The sequence below is a fragment of the Procambarus clarkii genome, chromosome 28, assembly GCF_040958095.1.
Source record: "Procambarus clarkii isolate CNS0578487 chromosome 28, FALCON_Pclarkii_2.0, whole genome shotgun sequence".
NCBI lineage: Eukaryota > Metazoa > Arthropoda > Malacostraca > Decapoda > Cambaridae > Procambarus > Procambarus clarkii.
In genome coordinates, this window is record NC_091177.1 from 41875356 (window position 1) to 41896435 (window position 21080).

General features: G+C 43.6%; 1 protein-coding gene across 8 annotated transcripts in view; it reads right to left on the reverse strand.

Annotated features, from left to right (window-relative positions):
- The window catches only part of LOC123755066 (deoxynucleoside triphosphate triphosphohydrolase SAMHD1), a 134884-nt gene that overhangs the window by 8986 nt on the left and 104818 nt on the right, over positions 1 to 21080 (reverse strand). For all 8 annotated transcript variants that reach the window (XM_045737537.2, XM_069332952.1, XM_069332950.1 and 5 more), the window contains 2 exons: positions 19635 to 19827; positions 6108 to 6316 (listed from right to left, as the gene is read on the reverse strand). In XM_045737537.2, the coding sequence (XP_045593493.1) occupies positions 6108 to 6316; positions 19635 to 19827 (402 nt within the window). The remainder of the gene's footprint in view (positions 1 to 6107; positions 6317 to 19634; positions 19828 to 21080) is intronic.

Sequence of the window (21080 nt, forward strand, 5' to 3'; positions counted from 1 at the left end):
CGAAGCCAAACCCGACCCTGCGGGCAGACCAGCACATCAAAGTTCAGACTCCCGCAGAACCACTCGAGCAACCGCCGAGCAACCTGGGACCCCCTCATAAACAGCTGAAGGCAAGACCACAGCCGCAACAACGCTTCTGGAGGGAAAGACAAGGAGGGGCCCAAGAGCCCTAAACAAGACTTAGCCAGGTCCGAACCCAAGACAGAAACAGATGGAACAACCTCCAGATCACCAGGAAACCGAACCCAGCGATCTGGAAAGAGCCACACCCCTGGCAAGCAGACAAGCGGACCGACTGGTAGCCCACACTAGCCAGTCATTGAGGTAGGCCAGACACCGAATCCCGAGACAGACGCAGGGCACCAAGATCCAGTAAAGATGCGTAAATACACCAAGTGCCAATTACAAACTAGGGAAGGCAACAAAAGCGGCAAGCCTGAAGCCCCACCGCCAACTGTGCCAGTCCCGGAACCCTGTAGAGGAATGTGCCAAGAAGTAACCCAGAGGTCCAGGGCCACCATCCAGGCACCCAGCCCCAACAGAAGCCGGACTGGAGACAACAATCCTCCGAAGAGGGCAAAGAATCCAGGGCGTCGACTGAACAAGTCCAGAAGAACCGCAGATCTGCAAGGCTCGTGTCTGCATAGAGCAGACGGGAACCCCAGAAGGATGGGGCGGATTGACCACATCCAAACGCACCCACCAAGATGACATGAAGCGCACGGGAAGAAGCCCACCTCGCCAGCCCTGAATCCCCCAAAGGGGCAGAAGCCATCCGCCACCACCAGAGGCCGGAAGAAAACCAAAAACGCCCACTAACTGCGGGACCAAGCGAGAGCCGACAGAGCAAGCTGCTCCTCCAGCGCCCTGTCAACAGTGAAGAGAACGGAGCTCCTTCCCCAAAAAAGATATATATATATAAATACACACACACACAAGGTGTATTACACACGTGCGCATGTACCTGCACATACACACGTGTGTACAGACATATGCACACACACCCAAGTGTATACATGTACACACACACACACACACACATATACACATGTATATGTAAATGATCTTCCAGATGGTATGGAATCATTCCTCTCATTGTTTGCTGATGCAAAAATTATGAGGAGGATTAAGACGGAGGAAGACAGTATGAGACTACAAGATGACTAAGACAGACTGCATGAATGGTCCAACAAATGGCTACTAAAGTTCAATTCGAGTAAATGTAAGGTAATGAAACTAGGCAGTGAAAACAGGAGGCCAGACACAGGATACAGAATGGGAGACGAAGTACTTCATGAAACGGACAGAGAGAAAGATCTAGGAGTTGATATCACACCAAACCTGTCTCCTGAAGCCCACATCAAAATATCATCACCTGCGGCGTATGCGAGGCTGGCTAACATCAGAACAGCCTTCAGGAACCTGTGTAAGGAATCATTCAGAACCTTGTATACCACATATGTAAGACCAATCCTGGAGTATGCGACCCCAGCATGGAGCCCGTACCTTGTCAAGCACAAGGCGAAGCTTGAAAAAGTTCAGAGACATGCCACTAGGCTAGTCCCAGAACTAAGAGGCATGAGTTACGAAGAAAGGCTGCGAGAAATGCACCTCACGACACTAGAAGACAGAAGAGTAAGGGGAGACATGATCACTACCTATAAAATTCTTAGAGGAATTGACAGGGTAGATAAAGATAAACTGTTTAACAGGGGGTGGTATGCGAACAAGGGGACACAGATGGAAACCGAGTACCCAAATGAGCCACAGGGACGTTAGAAAGAACTTTTTCAGTGTGAGAGTAGTTAACAGATGGAATGCAGTGATGTGGTGGAGGCTGACTCCATACACAGTTTCAAATGAAGATACGATAAAGCCCAGTAGGCTCAGGAATCTGTACATAAGTCGATTAACAGTTGAGAGGCAGGACCAAAGAGCCAGAGCTCAACCCCCATAAGCACAATTAGGTGAGATTAGGTGAGTACACATACACATGAAAAGAAAAGAAAATTAAATAAAGAAAAGAAAAATACAAGCCGCCGACCAGTGGGCAGAGAGCAACACACCAGCCAGGCGAAGAAGGCACGTAAAAGACACAAAGAAAGCACAAAACTGCATCAAAATGCCCACCTCGACAACAAAACCCAAGGCCCTGGCACAACCACAACATGTACCAAGACCCAAAAAGATCAGCCTGCAAGCCAGGAAGACCCTGGAATCCCAGATGGCAGAACTGGGTCACATACGAGGTAACAAAGCCCCCAGAACCAACAAAGGGGGGCCCCAAGAGGAAAAAAACTCCGGAACGAAACCAAAGAACCCAAAGGAACCCGGAATCAAACCTGGGGGAGCCCAAACTACCACATTTGCCGGCAGAAATACACTACAGAAAGGCAAAGCACAGCCCCCAGACAGAACCCCCAGGGAAATGGCCAAAACAGACCGAAAACTGAGGGACAAGCTGTGGGAGCAAGCATAAACAGACAGGGACACTGAGGCCAAACTCTAGGGCCCAGACCCAAAACAGACAGAAAACGGAAAAACCGGTGTAAAAACCAACACCCCAAGCGTTCCCAGAGGAACAGAAGACGGGCAGAAAACACCAGAAAAGCAAAGAAACCCCTGAAAGAGGTGAAAAACTCACCCAAGACGCTAGCTTGCACACCCAGGTTCATGTAAACAAACCGCAACGCCACTCTAGTGGCCACGCCGGGAAACCGGCAGAAGAAAACGGCCACCAGAAACAGGGGCCCCGTGACTGACACAGTAGATACGAAAACACACTAGCAAATGTGGGAAGCAAGCCGACTAGATGGACGAAAAACTCTGCCCAGAAGCAGAAAACCAAGGCATGGGTAAACAGCCCCAGAACTGCTAGCAGGCATCCCCCCACAGCCCCAGGAACCCGCAACAGAGGCCCCGGAGCAGAGCCGTCCTCCACGCCCTCTGCCCTTAAAAAAAAAGTTAGAATCCAGGGAAAAGGCAGCAAGAAAGGGCCGCTGGTAAGACCCAGAAGCCTTGACAGGAGGAACAGGCTCGAAAACCTCCATCCTCAACCCGAACAGGGCAGCCCCCGGAACCACCCGAGACTTGGCCCCAACTAAACCTCGCCCCGACCCCGAAACTCGCAGACGGTCAGGAACCGGGAACAGGGAGGAAAAACGGTGAACAGCACCTAACCAAAACGGGGCGGCCCCGGGGCATCCGAGCGGGAAACCAACGTAGCGCGTTGCAGCAACCTAAACCAAGCCTGAAATACAGATGCTGCCTGTACTCTGAACAGTAATAACATCAGGAGAGTACTGGAAAACAAGCAGAGAACAACTCGCAAGACTCCGGGTCAAGGTGTCAGTGACCCAACAGGCAGCATGACGGAGGTAAAAGTGGCGACTGTCACCCGGAGATAAAGGCACAGCAACCAACGAACCCGCACAAGACAGGTTGGAACCCGGAAGACACATTCAATGGTACACCATGCCCCAATAGAGTTTTCCAGGACCCGTATGGGAAGCCCGGGCAAGATGTTGCTAACCAGTTAAAACCCAAAACTAACAAAGGGCAGAGGACAATACTGAAAACCCCTGCGACGTGTACAATCACGGGGACTAGTAGAGGGCCACCAAACCCTACTAGTGGAACTATAGCCACACTAGGTAGACCCCCACCAGGCAAAAGAAAATAAAAAAAAGAAAAACCCAGCAAAAGTACACCGTCCCCAGAGGCAACAGGAACCGGTCACCGCTTAGATGGCAGATCGCGCAACAAATGACGCCCTAACCAGCACAATACCAGTCCCTACCTAGGGCCAAACAAGGGCCCCAAGCTCCAGCTGGCCCCAAGGGCGAGGCAAATCAAAGCAGCAAGAACCTTTACGGGAATGGTTCCCGAATGCCCCAGGGAAGATAACCCTGTCACGCAGGGGCAGTACTTACAGGGCACTTAGGGAAGGAAGCCCCTAAGTGCATGCAGCCACGGTACTGATGAGGAACATCTGGCCACCGCACAACACAACACACGGCAGTGAACCCCACGAAAGGCAAACACCGCCTAGGGAACCGAGGCCAGAGAACCGTCTGTCCCGGTTGACATTAGTTTACGAACTAATGCTAGGCAGCCGGCGCAGTGAGGTCCGGGGCTCCCCCCTCCCCCTCTCGAGGCGGGGAGGACTGCGCGAACGATTTGCGCAGCAGAAAAGTGTGATGTTTGCTTGTTTCCTTGGGATTGTAGGGGGTTTCTACCTCTCGGTTCGGTTTTGTGTCTTAGGTTTTTACTATGTGGGGTTTGTTTTGTTATGCCAACCTTTCTGGGTGCCTAACCCCGGTCGATGGCAGATAAGGAAAACCCCAACCACAAGGGGGTTTTCCAGGGCCATTGCTCCCTGAAATTTCTGAAGGGGCCAGGTTCTGGTGCTGGTCCCTGGTAGGTCTGAACTCCTTATATTAGATCGGGACATTAGCTAACATACATTAGCCCAATAAGCTCCAGGGAGCTGTAGGGACTCCCCACAGAAAAATACAAGAATATTTACTTTCACTAACAAAGTGGTACACGGTTGGAACAAATTAGGCGAGAAGGTGGTGGAGGCCAAAACCGTCAGTAGATTCAAAATGTTTTATGAAGAGTGCTGGAAAGACAGGACACCACGAGCATAGCTCTCATTCTGTAACTACACTTGGGTGATTACATTTATTACACACAGGAAATAAGACAATACAACAGGAAATAACTTCTTACTCACCAGATTGACTAACAACCTCACAAGAGTGAGGTGGACGCCCCAAAAGCACACCCCCCCAAACACACACACGTGTGTGTGTGTGTGTGTGTGTGTGTGTGTGTGGGGCTTAGGCTGTCCCTGCGGCCTGGTCCTCGACCAGGCCTCCTTTTTGTTACACCCCCCCAGGAAGCAGCCCATAGCAGCTGTCTAATTATTATTAGAAAGAATTTTTTTTAGTGTCGGAGTGGTTGACAAATGGAATGCATTAGGAAGTGATGTGGTGGAGGCTGACTCCATACACAGTTTCAAGTGTAGATATGATAGAGCCCAATAGGCTCAGAAACCTGTACACCTGTTGATTGACGGTTGAGAGGCGGGACCAAAGAGTCGGAGCTCAACCCCCGCAAGCACAGTTAGGTGAGTTAGGCGAGTACACACACGCACCCTCTGTGGGCGACGTCCAGCCCCTCTCTGTCCTCGAGGGGGTGCTGGGATACTACACTCGCAAAAACACGCAAGGAAAACTTTACACTCACAAACTGGTATTTGAACTAAGAAAACATTTAAATAAATAGTAACAAAAGCTAGAATTTATATACCAGTCATTACAACCTAGAGGATTCAACTGAATACCAGGTTGCTTTTACCATGACGTGGTGTAGTGGTGTAAGGCTTGCTTGCGAGCATAGGTTTGAATCATCATCCTCAAATACATCAACAACAACAATAATTATTATTATTATTATTATTATTTTTGTTGAAATGTGTAGTGCAGAGGTCAGCACAGTTGGTTCATAACTCAGGACTCTGCAAGAAGTTTAGGTTCAGTTCCCACACAGGACAATGATGTTTGGGCAAGTTTCCGTTCACCTGATGCACATGTTCACCTAGCAGTAACTAAATACCTGGGAGTTAGGCAAATATTGTGGGTTGCATTTTGTGGAAGATCATAGTTGGCTGAGGAAGACCTCAATAAGCCTAAACAGCCTTCCTGCCCTTGACAAGGGGAAAACAGTTTCTGAAATCATGAGATTTATTTCACAGCCACCATCTTGAGGTTATCTTGAGATGATTTCGGGGCTTAGCGTCCCCACGGCCCGGTCCTTGACCAGGCCTCCTTTTTGTTACACCCCCCCCCCCCCCCAGGAAGCAGCCCATAGCAGCTGTTTTACTCCCAGGTACCTATTTACTGCTAGGTAACAGTTTTTCACCCTGCTAGGGGCATCAGAGTGAAAAACATTTTGCCCATTTGTCTCCGCCTTCACTGGGGATCGAACCCGAAATCTCAGGACTACGAATCCAAAGCGCTGTCCACCCAGCTGTTAGGCGCCATGTATGCAACTGTGTCTTGACTAGTATACTGCACTGAAAAAATAAGTAGAAGTCATACCTCTGAGGAAGCATTGAGGAGATCTCTTCTTCCCGCATGGCTCTAGCGTCGTTAGGAAAATTTTTGCTATAAAATCTAGTATATTCCACTGGGTTTTCCTTTCCCAAGCCATAATCAAATTTGACAACTTGGAGACCGAGATCATTTTTCTTTAATGAGCTTCCTGTTGGAATGCTGTTTAATATGGCATCCATAAGTTTGTCTTCACTCTGTAAACAGCACAGCATTTATATAAATGAACACCGATTGTTAGTAAATAACTGCAAACAGACCACCAACTAGAATCAGTGTGATAATATTTCATGTAAACAATTCTAATGACTGCAGAAGAAAATACTAATATAATATTAATATCATCAATATTATTACATGGAGAGTATTCACGCTATCGTGATGCATCAATGAGCAAATCCGTAGAATCCGTGATGAGGGTTCGAACCTACGCGCTAGGTGTTCCCAGGCACTCGCTCTAAGACAACTATGCGACGACCATGTTGTGGCATAGTTGTCTAGGGCAGCGGTCGCCAACCTTTTGGAGCTCATGGATCACCAAATTCATAAATTTAAGTTCCGTGGTCCACCAAACAAGAAATGATAGTTATTAAAGTGAACTATTTGATGCCATTAAATATAACAGTTAAAGAAAATACACAGATGCATGCAATACACAAATAATATTGTCTCGTGGACCACCGGTTGGCGACTGCTGGTCTAGAGCATGTGCCTCAGAATACTCAGTGCATAGGTTTCGAACACTCATCATGGGTCCTATGGATTTATTCACCAATAATATTAATATCACCAATATATATATATTAATGTTGAATGTAACAAAATGCCATTTTCTGGTGGGCCCTTAGAGTAAAGTACCTATACTGTAAATAAAGTAAGGACAGGTTTCATGAGTTCGTACTCTAGGGTACAGCTTACAAGCTTTGTGACCTTACAAAGTCACCAAGGAAAATAGGGCGAGGTCAGCCAGCCTGGATGTATCCAAAAACACGCATAGCAGCCAATAAGCTGAGATCGACCATTACTCCAAAGAGATCAGATTTATCAACTAAAGAGGTCTGAATGCCAGAGGAGGTACTAAAACAAATCTGTGTGAGCTACCGAAGGGAAAACATGGAAAGACTGAAACCACCAAATGGGACCCAGAATCGAGCCCAAGTGGGACCAGCCAGACCATCACTCATACATGGGACAGGAAAATTTAACCCTGTGAAACAAAAGACTCTCCAAAGAGGAAACCAAGGTCCAAGAAGGCTCGAACAGCAACCACCGCTACTCCTCGGGCTCCTCCTTTAGTCATAGAAGCCTGGAAAAGCAGAGGTGCAATAGGTACTCTGAGGGAAAACTCATCACTATCAAGGGCATGAGAATTTTCAACACTCCTGCTACAGCTTGAGGAGAGAGCCAGAAAAAAATTTTGAAAAAGGGATTACAGACAAATGTAAAACAGAACCAGGGCTATTCTATAAATTCATAAACAACAAATTGCACGTTAAAGGATAATATTCAGAGGTTGAAAATGGGAAATAGATTCACGGAAAATGAAAAGGAAATATGTGAAACAAAGTTCCAAAGTGTGTTTGTACAAAATGTCAGGGAACCAGACAATAAGAATTCCAGAGAACAACATAAAGCACATAGAGGTGTCTAGAGACGAAGTGGAAAAAATGCTCAAGGAGCTAAACAAGAACAAAGCAGTTGGTCCAGATGGAGTTTCACCATGGGTTCTGAGAGAATGTGCACCTGAGCTCAGCATTCCACTTCAACTGATTTTTCAGGCATCCCTGTGTACAGGAATTGTATCTGGTGTGTGGAAAAAGGCTAACATAGTTCCAATCTACAAAAGTGAAAGCAGGGAAGACCCCCTTAATTATAGACCTGTATCATTGACAAGTGTAAGTCAAAATATTGGAAAAAATAATTAAAACTAAATGGGTAGAACACCTGGAGAGAAATGATATAATATCAGACAGACAGTATGGTTTTTGATTTGTAAGATCCTGTGTATCGAATATACTCAGTTTCTATGATCGAGCAACAGAGATATTACAGGAAAGAGATGGTTGGGTTGACTGCATCTATCTAGACCGAAAAAAGGCTTTCGACAGAGTTCCACATAAGAGGTTGTTCTGGAAACTGGAAAATATTGGAGGAGTGACAGGTATGCTTCTAACATGGATGAAAAATTTTCTGACATAGAAAAATGAGGGCTGTGATCAGAGGCAATGTATCGGACTGGAGAAATGTCAAGTGGAGTACCACAGGGTTCAGTTGTTGCACCAGTGATGTTTATTGTCTACATAAATGATCTACCAGTTGGTATACAGAATTATATGAACATGTTTGCTGATGATGCTAAGATAAAAAGGAAGGATAAGAAACTTAGATGATTGTCATGCCCTTCAAGATGACCTGGACAAAATAAGTATATGGAGCACCACTTGGCAAATGGAATTTAATGTTAATAAATGCCATGTTATGGAATGTGGAATAGGAGAACATAGACCCCACACAACCTATATATTATGTGAGAAATCTTTAAAGAATTCTGATAAAGAAAGAGATCTAGGGGTGGTTCTAGATAGAAAACTATCACCCGAGGACCACATAAAGAATATTGTGCGAGAAGCCTATGCCACGCTTTCTAACTTCAGAATTGCTTTTAAATACATGGATGGCGATATACTAAAGAAATTGTTCACGACTTTTGTTAGGCCAAAGCTAGAATTTGCAGCGGTTTGGGGTGCCGATATCTTAAGAAGCACATCAACAAACTGGAAAAGGTGCAAAGACATGCTACTAAGTGGCTCCCAGAACTGAAGGGCAACAGCTACGAGGAGAGGTTAGAGGCATTAAATATGCCAAAACTAGAAGACAGAAGAAAAAGAGGTGATATGATCACTACATGCAAAATAGTAACAGGAATTGATAAATCGATAGGGAAGATTTCCCCGAGACCTGGAACTTTAAGAACAAAAGGTCATAGATTTAAACTAGCTAAACACAGATGCCGAAGAAATATAAGAAAATTCACTTTCGCAAACAGAGTGGTTGACGGTTGGAACAAGTTAGGTGAGAAGGTGGTGGAGGCCAAGACCGTCAGTAGTTTCAAAGCGTTATATGACAGAGTGCTGGGAAGACGGGACACCACGAGCGTAGCTCTCATCCTGTAACTACACTTAGGTAATTACACACACACACTTGGGGCTTGGCTGTATCATCACACTGAAAAGTCACACTGCTGCAGGCCCCAGGATAATTCAAATTATCCAAGTGTCAGGATTAGGGTGAGGGTTGCAAGTGGTGTCCCTGGATACATGAAGGTGTAGGGAATTTGAAAATATCATAAGAGATAGGAAATGTGTGTTAGTGAATGAAAAATCTTGGGTAGAAAAGTTGATACAGTATTTCAAAACAGCAGAAGGTAAACAAAAATGGCTGCCATCACAGGGGAAGACAGTACCCCAGCTAAGGGATCTTTTGCAGGTTTCTCACAACAAGATGCAATGAAAGGTGGTTTTCTTGACAGGTTAGTGATCATTGAGGACTTGCTAAAGAATTATGAAGAAAAAGTTATTAAATTGGAACAAAAAAATGAAGGTCTCAAGATAGAGATTTGTAATTTAAAAGGAAGTATTTTCCAGCAAGGTAAGGAGATTTCCAGCTTGACTGATAAGGTAAGGATGCAGGAGGAACACATCAAGGAACTAGTAAAGGATAATGAGGCATGGAAAGTGAAGAGTAGGGAATTTGAAGAAATTAACAAGCAAATAGACTCAAATCGTGAACAACTCAAGGGAGCCTGAGGGCTAACATGGAGTTAGGCAAGGAGATGCAACGAGAAACTTCATTGGCAACTCAAATAGAGGAAGCTAATAAAGAACTAGAAAAATATAAAGAAGAAATAAAAGCGACATATGCTCAAGTTGTAAAAGAGAGCTCAAGGAAGTGTGTTCGGAAGTCAAAACCAGAAATGACCAACAAGAAACAGAAATTAGGCAAGCAATTAGGAAAGAACTGGTTACCAACAGTAAACTAGTACAAAACACTGCAGATAGAAGTAAGTCCATAATAATTTTTGGATGTTCAGAAGGAAATTTCATCTAGGGCGGACCGAGCAGCAGAAGAGATGAAAATCACAGAGAAAATAGTAAGTTTAGGAGAAGGCTCAAAGAAAAATGTCAGTGATTTTAGAAGAATAGGAAAATATGAGAAAGACAAGAACCGCCCCTTAACCACTGCAGTGCGCACCAGATTTTGGCAAAAACTTCTTAGTGTAATTGCCAAGGACATTTTTTTTTTTTTTTTATAAATATTCAGGTATAGTTAATGTCAAAATCTTTCAAAACTCAACTATTTCCATTTCAAAACAAAAAAAGAAATGAAAACATTACAAAACATTAAAATGTAGCCTAATTAAAAAAAAATAGCACAACTCTCAGAGCGCCTAAAGGCGCTTTGAGCAATGAAGTGGTTAAGGGTGAAGTGTAATGGAGTGAAAAACATGATGAGAGCGCTTAGAAATGCCAGGAAATTGCAGTGATGAGGTTGGTAAACTTTGGTCAATAAGACAATACCACTCAAAGGAAGAGAGAAAATCTGAAAATGAACCTAATTGAAGCAAAACATCTAAATGGGGATAGAAATGAAGAAGACAAATTCTTTTTTCTACAAAGTGTCAGGGATTGGAAAGCTTGTGAAATGGTACATAAAAACAAAGCAACAAAATCAGTAGTGGAAGGGGGAGTAAAGAGCAAAGGGAAAGGAAACATGTTCCTGAAAATTGTATATACCAACATAGATGGAGTGAGGTCAAAAACTTTGGAGTTGCAAGATATAATTCAGCTTAGGGTCACAGATATTGTTGCATTATCAGATACGAAACTTGAAGGAAATATATTAAATGAAGTCATATTCCCAAGGGGCTATTCAGTTTGGAGACATGACAGGAAAACTAGGAAGGGAGGAAGAGTGGCTGTGCTGGTGAAAGAACACCTGAAGGTAAGAGTGTTAATATTTGAAAACCCTTGAGATATTGACATAATGGCATTGCAGGTCTGGAATCAGGATGATAAGCTGATAATTTTAAATGCCTACAGCCCACCAGCAAGCAACACATGGACAAAGGAAGAACTGGATGACAAACAAGAGGGCCCCATAATGGTCATGAGAGGTATTATTGTACAAGCAGATAAAGATAAATCACGACTGTTGATACTGGGGGACTTCAACTTTAAATCAATAGACTGGGAGGCCTATGAAGCAAGAACGGAGGACTTTGGACATGCAGATTTGTGAGCCTCATTCTGGAGACATTCTTGTATCAACACAAAGCAGGTCACAAGAATGAGGGAAGGAGATGTACTGTCAGTACTGGATCTAGTATTCACCAGGAAAGAAGAAGAGATATTTGACATCCAGTACCTTGCTCCCTTGGGAAAGAGTGATCACGTACTGTTAGATATTAAATATGCTTTAAGATATCATGTAGAAGAAAATGGGGACTGAAACAGATGATAAACTTGATTTAACCCTTAAAGTGCGCATCACGTCATATGACGTGCTGGACGTTGTTCCAGTAAACTGCGCATCACGTCATATGACGTGCTGGACGTTGTTCCAGTAAACTGCGCATCACGTCATATGATGTGTTGGAGTACTACGCAAGATTTAAACAGCCCGCGGATACACGGGGTTCACCACACCATCAGGGCTCTTGTAAACAGACGCCATTTTTAAAAAAAATCGTGGGCCAAACTCCCGGGTGTTATTGGCCTCAGTATTGAGTGAGCAACCAAGCCTGACGCACGCAGCATGAGCTAACAGCACTGCTGTTCAGCTTGTGACCACAGCATCGCCTAAAAATGCCAAATTATACTTGTTCATGCTATTATGTAGCGATGATATTATTACAGAAGACCCCTGACTGTGATAAAACTGACCAGGGTTCTGATAATAGCAGGATTGTGGTGATATTTAGCGCTGTGCACCATGGAAGGAGGAGTAATGCTGTGGGAGGGAGGGTGGTGGCGATGTCTTTTGACTGTGTGTGGCCACCTTTTATTGACTGCACTCACCATACCAGCTTAGTGGTTCGCTATGGTGAACACAAATGTAGATACTTATATATAACGTGTGTATAGAGGGTATAAACAGCAAGAGAAGGTTTGGAGCCGGCATTTTGGTGAGGGCGGTGTCGTCGTCTGCACGACGCCACCGTGCAGACGACGGTGTTGTTTACTGGTTACCACGATGGTCTTTGGGCACCATACCAGTTTATTTGTACAAGTATGATGAATAAAACAGGTAGATTTTTATATATAATGTGTGTATATAGCGTAATAACACCACACAGTATTGTTGGAGGAGAAATATTAGTGCGTCTGGCCTTGAGGGCGGCCACCAATCAGCTGACTGTGAGAGTAGCCACATCTTTGTGCCTTTACTCACCATACAAGCTTAGATGTACAGTTATGGTGAACAAAACATGTAGATACTTGTATATAACATCTGTATATAGTGAATTATAGCAAAAACATTATTGTGGGAGGAGAATGTGGGTGAGTCAGATGACTTGAGGGAGGGCGGGAGTGGCTGGCTGGTACACGGCGGTCACTCCTCGTTACTTTTTGACTCATAATAGCTACTTAGTGGTTCGTTATAGTGAACAAAACATGCAGATACTTATATATAACCTGTGCTTATAATGTAATAACCGACAAAGTATTTGTTCACTGATTGATGAACATAATTGAATCAACAATATGCACACCATATTTTTGAGTACAGCAATGATTCACTCATTTTATTATATAAATATATCAAACTACACACTATTGAATAATATTACAGCAAAAAAGTATGAAAAATCAATCAGAGACATTGAAATAATTCAGTAATTATCTCTTTGTGGCAACTCCGGCCTGACAGCTTGTGAGCAACAGAACGCCTGGGACGCACGCTGAGTCAGCGCCTATAATTTGCCAGACTTCCCCGCCCTATAGCGGGCAATATATGCCACTTACGATTTTTTTATTATTTTTCCCATGATCAGTGAACACAAATTAACAGGTTAGAAAGAAAAAATATTTTTTTTTTTAAATGACATGCACCTGTGGGGATGACAGGATATTAAAGTTTGGGGGATGAGTTTTGAATCACTGGGAGTAACCCTTTACTTAAACAATAATGCCCTACATATAATCAACCTATATGTGCCACAGAGTAAACTTGACCTTGACACACTGCCTGAGTTTGTTAATGAAGAACCTACCCTGCTGGTCGGTGACCTGAATGCCAGACACCCACACTTTGGTGCTAACTGTCATCAGCCCAATGTCAATGGACGGAAACTGTCACTCTTTGTCAGGGGAAGTGAAAACCTTAGGGTCCTGGGTGATGAACAGCCAACTCACCTCAGAGGAGGAAGATTAGACTATGCTCTCCTGTTGAATCCACAGGACACGGATGCCAGTACACACATTGTGCACAGTTTATGTAGTGACCATTGGGCACTGATTACCACCGTTGACATGAGCAAGAGAAGGAAAGAGACAAATAAAAGAAAAAGGTTATCACTCGGACCAGATATGAGGCCGCACTTCATAAACAGGATGAGTGACTGGTTCACGGAATACCAAATCCCAAAAGACATTGACACATTTGTTGATGACCTTAATCACCAAATTGAGAGCTGTCTAAGAGTTCCGCGCCATACGCCTGGGCGAAGTAACCCTCAGAGGAAGAAAATAAAATGGTATGAGAATGATTACATAAAGATGCTTAACGCAAATGTGCGAGACATGAGTAGAGAGTACCGGAGACATCCCACTGAAAGTAACCAAGAGTTGTTTAAAACTGTGTGTCAAGTAGCCAGGGAAGAGAAGATTAAAGAGCGGGAAAGACAATGGCTTGAGTTCACTAGCTCTATTGGACGGGAAACATCTGCAAGACAAGTGTGGGCAAAAATTCAGATAGCTAAGGGGGGGGCAGAGCCCGGCCTGCGGCTCACAAAGACCCCCAGGGTAAGGCTGAGGAACTAATTCACAAGTGGAGTGATGCAGCATCCTCCTCCTCCCTCCCTGCAGAAATCAGCAGGGAACAGCTCCTGCGACATAACAGAAGAATTAGGATAAGAGCACTGTCTAGTGATGACGAATATGGGGAACCAATCACAGCCCAAGAAGTAAGGGGCGCTATGAAAAAGGGTAAAAGTACAGCACCTGGTGAAGATGGCGTCACCTACGACATACTCAATGCACTGTGTGAAGTGTCTGGGAATCCACTACTCCACCTGTTTAACAAGTCATTCCTAAGTGGAGTGTTGCCCACACAATGGAAACACGCAATAATTATTCCCATACCGAAGCCTAATGACCCTGGTAATTACAGACCTATCAGCCTCGTGTCATGCACTTGCAAGATGCTTGAAAGGATCATCCTAAACCGATTGTTGCACAAAATAGGCAGGTTAGGGGAGGGGGTCAATGGATTTGTTAAAGGACGAAGCACAGCAAATTGTATAGTTAATTACTTGGCTAATGACACGGCTAGGTACTCTGTATTTGTTGACATCAAAGGAGCCTTCGACAAAGCACAGGGGATTGCGATCCTGGACGAGCTTGCATGCATGGGTGTCAAGGGGAGACTCATGAAATGGGTTGAAGACTACCTCACAGGAAGGAAAGCCAAGGTTTGCTTCAATGGAGCAGTCTCCAGAACAATGAATATGGAACTCGGGACCCCCCAAGGCAGAGTCTTAAGCCCTACACTATTCAATGTACTTATGAACGCCATTGCAAATATTGATTTTCCGGAAGGAACACAACAAGTGGGATATGCAGATGATGTCTTAATACAAGCTCCCACCTTGGGAAAAATTGAACAGTCCATTGAACTCCTTGGAAGGAAATGTATTGAGCTCGGTTTCACTCTCTCCACAAACAAGACGAAGGCATACTCCCATCACAAGCGGAGAGCAAATGAAGAACTGCAAATTAATGGTGTAACACTTGAATGGGTTAACCACTATCGGTACCTTGGCGTCACTGTCGGCTCTAACAAGGGAAAGAAAGAGGAGCTCAATCAACTCATAGGAACATGCAAAAGTCGACTCAGGGCACTGAAAGCTATGACCTGGAATGGACATGGAGCCTCTATGGCCGTGCTCAAAATGATGTACACAGCCTGTGCGCGCTCCGTCATAGACTATGCCGCACCAGTACTGTGCACCTACTCCCAAAGCGATATGAAAAGGCTTGAAAGCATTCAAAATGAAGCCATGACAATCATTCTTGGAGTTCCAAGAACTGCCAAAATGTCTAATCTACGAGAGGAGTTGTCCCTTCCCAGTGATAAAAGCAGAATTCAGGAGCTGAATGCTAAGCTTGCAATTAGGATAGCCAGAGATCCCCACTACAATGATATTGCCAAGAAAAAACTGAGCTCTGTGCTACTTTCAGGGGGAAACAGGAGAAGCAAAAAATGGCATCACAGAGCAGTCTGCTACCTTGAAGAGCTTCACCTGCTTGAGCAAGCCTGTGAGCTCCTGCCTGTAGAGAGGTTACCTCCCTGGGAGGATGACTCATGCAAGATCATCATCAATGAAATGGCAATGAAAAAATCCAACATGATACCACAAGAAATGAGGCACAAGTATCTCGAGGAAATTTATAAAGAAGCCGGAGATGAACTAGATCAAATCTACACTGACGGGTCATCTAATCCTATCAATGGCAGGGCTGGTGCAGCATACACGGTAATCAAGGATAATACCTTCCAACGCAGAAATAAAGAAAAAGCACGTATTGAGAACTATGCCTCTTCAACGCAAGCAGAGCTAACTGCCATTGTTATGGCGTTAAGGTTTCTTGAACGGAACACTAATGGTGCAGTGATTTGCATCGATTCAAAAGCAGCACTGCAAAGCCTAAGTAAAAATCAGGCAGAAAATCTTGCAATAGTCGCTGAAATCAAGAGAGCTGTGAGAGTACTTACCAATCAGGGAAGAGTCATCAAGTTTCTGTGGATCCCCTCCCATGTTGGAATATGTGGAAATGAACGAGCAGATGTGCTGGCTGCTGAAGGCGCTGAAGGAGACCATATTGAACACTTCATACCCAAGACTCAACTACAAATTAGAGGTATTATCAGGCAACATCACCGTGACAAGGTAACTGAGGAAAGGAGGATAGAAGCACAAACCAGTGAATCTGTACGATGGTACAACATGGTTGCAGCTGGCAATCCCAATCATTATGGCCGAAGAGGACGACGACGAGGGAGAGAATCAGTAATAGCGAGAATCCGTCTTGGATACAAATATCCATGGAGATTTGGAATGGAAACAACAGTTGATCAGCGAAGTTGCAGAATCTGTGGCGAGAGTGATGGACACCGCCTTGACCACTATCTACGTGAATGTGAACACCTGAGAGACATTAGGAATAACTGTAGAATAATAAACCCCACATTGTTTGAGTTAGGAAAACACTATTTGACAATATTGATACTGTTCTTAAAAGATTTCCCCATTTTGCACCCGCAAGATAACGTAAGCTTTTAAGGGTTGATAAATGTTAATCTTCTTGTTTGAGGAGCTGTTCACTTGAGACAGTTAAGCAAGTCCCAGCTGTGTCTGGGTACAAGTGACAGGATGAACAACCCAGCAGGTTTTCTTCCTATTGGGGAGTGTTGTACATTCTGCTATGGCGGTATGTTCACTCACAAGATGAGTGGCGCTGCCCAATAAACTCGCCCCTCGGGGCAAAATTTAAATTTAGGATATTAAACCCCGAGCATGTTAAGGGTTAATGTTCTCATCCCACCTGTTAGGTCAAGTGGGAGGGTCATCCCCATATGTTAACTGGTGCAATGGCATATTAACTAATTGTGGTGCTATTTTATACACTAGTATGAATAGTGTTGTTTATTCACATGTCCCAGTGACACCTGGTAATTGTCTTATTCTCTGTCATATGTAGATTGTGATAACCATATGTTTGGTGTTGTGGGCCATGTGGCTTGTTAAAGATTGTTAAGCCACATTGCATAGTTCCCAATGTACAGTAGAGAACTCTGCTCTGTACAGGAGATAAGAAAGAACATTCTTTAAAGTGTACCAGATTAAAGTATAAATAACTGGAGCTATAGGGTATACTTGTTAATGAAGTCCAACTTTTTTGGGACTAGTAATCTCTTGTAAAGTCCTTGTTCAATAGTATTTACAGATTAGTCACACTCCAGATATATTTTGTACCTTTAACCACTTAACTGTGCCTACCGAGTATTCTCGGTCGGCAGGAAACTGCGCCAACCGAGAAAACTGATTTTTTTTCGTAACCATTCTAAATGTGTGCGCGATTGGTTATGTACAAAATGGACTCTTAGGACCTCCAGTGAGAGGCAGCCATCTTGGAAAAAATTCCCAGAATGCCCTGGGCTGCTGGCTGGGTTAGCACTGAGTGAGCAACCTTGGGTGACACACATGCCTCTGGCTCCCAAAAACCTGTCCAATGTGGTGTTGAAAGATTGCTCTCTGTAGGTGAAATTCAAATCTTATTGTTTGAAGAACATAAGGATCATAATATTGGTGAAGCTAGGCTCAATAAGGACCTAACACAAAGGTCGGATGCAAGTGATACAGCATCTATGAGGATGATACAGCGAGCATATCCAGTTGTAGCTCTGAGCGCCACCCTAGCCCATCTATGCTATCTCCAATTTATTTAGATGATACATACACGAATCATTTTCTGCGTTCAGTGATGATGCACCCGATACCAGTAGCATAGATGAACAGTGTTAGTGACTTCCATGGTAGTGTTTTCCATAGGCATTTTAAAAAATAGCCGAATCTCCTCTTGACTGACGGACACTCTTTGAGGCTGGCTGAATCTCTTCCTGTGGGGGACCTAACAAAGTGATCTTTTCAAGACTACCTTACAAATTTATCTTTTCCTGTAATCTTTTCAAGACTACCTTACGTTTTACAAGCTTGGCTACATACCACCTACAGGTACTAATGCCAAGGGTGTATGTGAGCGAGTTATTTGCAAGCACACACAACTAAGAAACAGGAAGCGAAAATCTATCTATCTGGTACAACGAGAGCAACATCGCGCTGTGTACCATGGACTACTTCGTTGATTATTACTCACTTCCGAAGTACTGTGTAATACAGTGTGTTACTGTGTAAATAGTGTGTGAAACTGTACATATTGTAATTTTAGTGAATTTTTAACAAGTAATATTGTGACAAACATATATTGTGGACACATTACTGACACATGTATCACAGTTCCATGTGATACATGTGTCAGTAGTCAACATTATGAACATTTCTGTATACATATTGTAAATAATACATATGCATCATATACGATAAAAAACAAATAAAACCTCATTGGAAATACATAAAACAAATAATTGAAAATATATTTGTGGCAACACCCGGTGCTTGAATGGCCCGGGCGACCGTGTCTGAGAGCTCCACGTACGGGTGACCAGCCCCTGATGACGTCACAGCGCACCTTGTCCACGTCCCCACAGCCAAAGTAAGTGGAATTTGGTACTTATTTTTACATAGACATGTTCAGGGAAGGGAATTTATCATTTTACGAAGAAAAAAGAATTTTTGGGGAACACTTTCATGCGCATGGGGAATGTCACAATAAACTCGCCGTAGCACAGTGGTTAAGCTTAAGACTATAGAAATAAACAAGTGAGATTTCAGAAATCATTATTTTCAGAAGCCCTTTAACCTAGTATATATATTTTTATTATTTTTTGAGATATATATAAAAGTGTACAGCCACTAGTACATGTAGCATTTCGGGCAAGTTCTTAATCCTATGGTCCCTGGAATAAGACCCCCTACGAAGAATCATTTTAACAACCAAATACCCATTTTACTGTTGAGTTAAACTGAGGCTACAGTTAAGGATTTGCGCCCAGCAAATCCTCCCCAGCCAGGATACGAACCCATAAAGCGCTCACGACACACCAGGCGAACATCTTACCACTGCACCACAGACTATAATAGTCATCAACTTGCCATATGGAGTATGAGTTCTGTATAAGGTAATGTATGTCCTAAAAAGACATTGGACCACTGAATATTGGCATCCTCTGAATAGGGCTTACTAATTCTCAGAGATATTACTATAGTTATTTCCCTGCTTTAGTAAGGACAAGTAGAAACAAGCTCATGCCCTTCATAAATTTTTTTTCTGCAAATAGGCTAGGTGATAATTTTGATGACAGGTGCATTACATTTATAATGCAAAAACATCTATAATGCAAACATTTTTGTATTGTACAAGCAATGTGCAATTTCTTTTTGACAGAATACCCCTCCAATTTTGAGGCAAATATTTCAGATACACAACTCCCATTGCCTTTTGAACTTTTTTGAAAAATATGGCCTCCCTCCGAAAGATGGGGTTTTCCTGGAGAGTTCCTGAGGATAAGAAGCAAGGATACATATTTATAGTACATAAAAATGTAAAAACTCACAATTTTCTCAGTGTGTTGAGTCTGTCCAACATATACATAAAGTTTCCTTTTCAAGACATTTTCCAGGATCTCTTTGGCTTTTCTTATATCTGGGTGTTCCCCTTCAGCAAGCAGAATCCGGTGGAAGACATTATCAACTAGGTTGGTATATGCTGACATGTCATTGCATACATTTCTCAAAGCATACTGCGTGCTGGGGAAAAAAAAAAAAAAAAATTTATATTAAGAGTATGTCAATCATTACCATATTTTGTAATTCCAAACCTTTCCTTACTAACATAAGAAATACTGTGAGTATCAGTGGCTTCAGGTAGAGTATATACTTGCCCTAGTATAGGCATGGTATATACTTGCCAACTACTGGACTGACCATCTCCTCAATATGTCCAAGTGCAAACTTCGCATCCTGCCCACAAGACGCCCCCAAGGTCAGAAGACTGTAAAGAGACTCATGTCTCTAAGCTGACGAGCAGCAGAGTTGCTAAGGATTCTCCAATGATCTAAAAGACTGGACAGGACAGCATCAAAGTGAAGTGGGCAGCCTTCAGAAATGCAGTTCTCTCTACTGCCCTTGAGCACCTCAGACCAGCAACCCGTAAAAGCCAGGACTTTTTCGACAAAAACAATGAGGAGATACAGGTATTGCTGTAAAAAAACATCACCTGTTCCCTGCACAGCAGAATGACCCTACATCACAAGAGAAGAAGAATGCCTGTGCCAGTGCTCGAAGAATAGTGCAAAGGAAACTGCGCGAGATGCAGGATGCCTGGTTTAGCAAGGCCAATGAAATCCAAGGTTATGCAAACAGTCATGATAAAGCGTTTCTATGATGCTCTGAAGGATATACAGTATATGGACCAAGCCCTCTGGCTCTGCTTCCTTCCTCAGTGCAGATGTCCTCAGCAGTTGTCCAACTGCTGACAAAGAAGAACCAGATCTTGGACAGATGGGTTGAATGCTTTTATAAGGTCCTTAAACCTTGTGTTGCTAAGGGCTAATTGGCCTTTGTCACCCACAGGTGCATAAAAAAAAATATCCTTCTTAAAAGTTACACAATGGACATATAATATTTTCTGTACTACTCCTACATGGTATAACTAATACTCCTAAAAGTTATACCATGTACACAACCAGTTAATTTGTGTTCCCTGATCACGGGAAAAATAATAATAAAATCCTAAGCGGCATATTTTCGCTGCTATAGGGTGGAGAAGTCTGGCAAAAGACCAGCTTTGAATGTAACGAAACGTCATTTTCTGGGTGAGTCCCGGAGGCTTCCCGGAGCTTACTAGGCTGAAAAGCTAATGTCAGACTTTGGCATCAGTCATGTGTATGGAGTTCTTGTGAGCCTACTGTAGACCACGAGCCAGAACCTGGCCCCCTCTAGAGAGGTAAGGGGAGCAATGGCCTATAGAAACCCCCATGTATTTAGAAGCATTCTGTGTC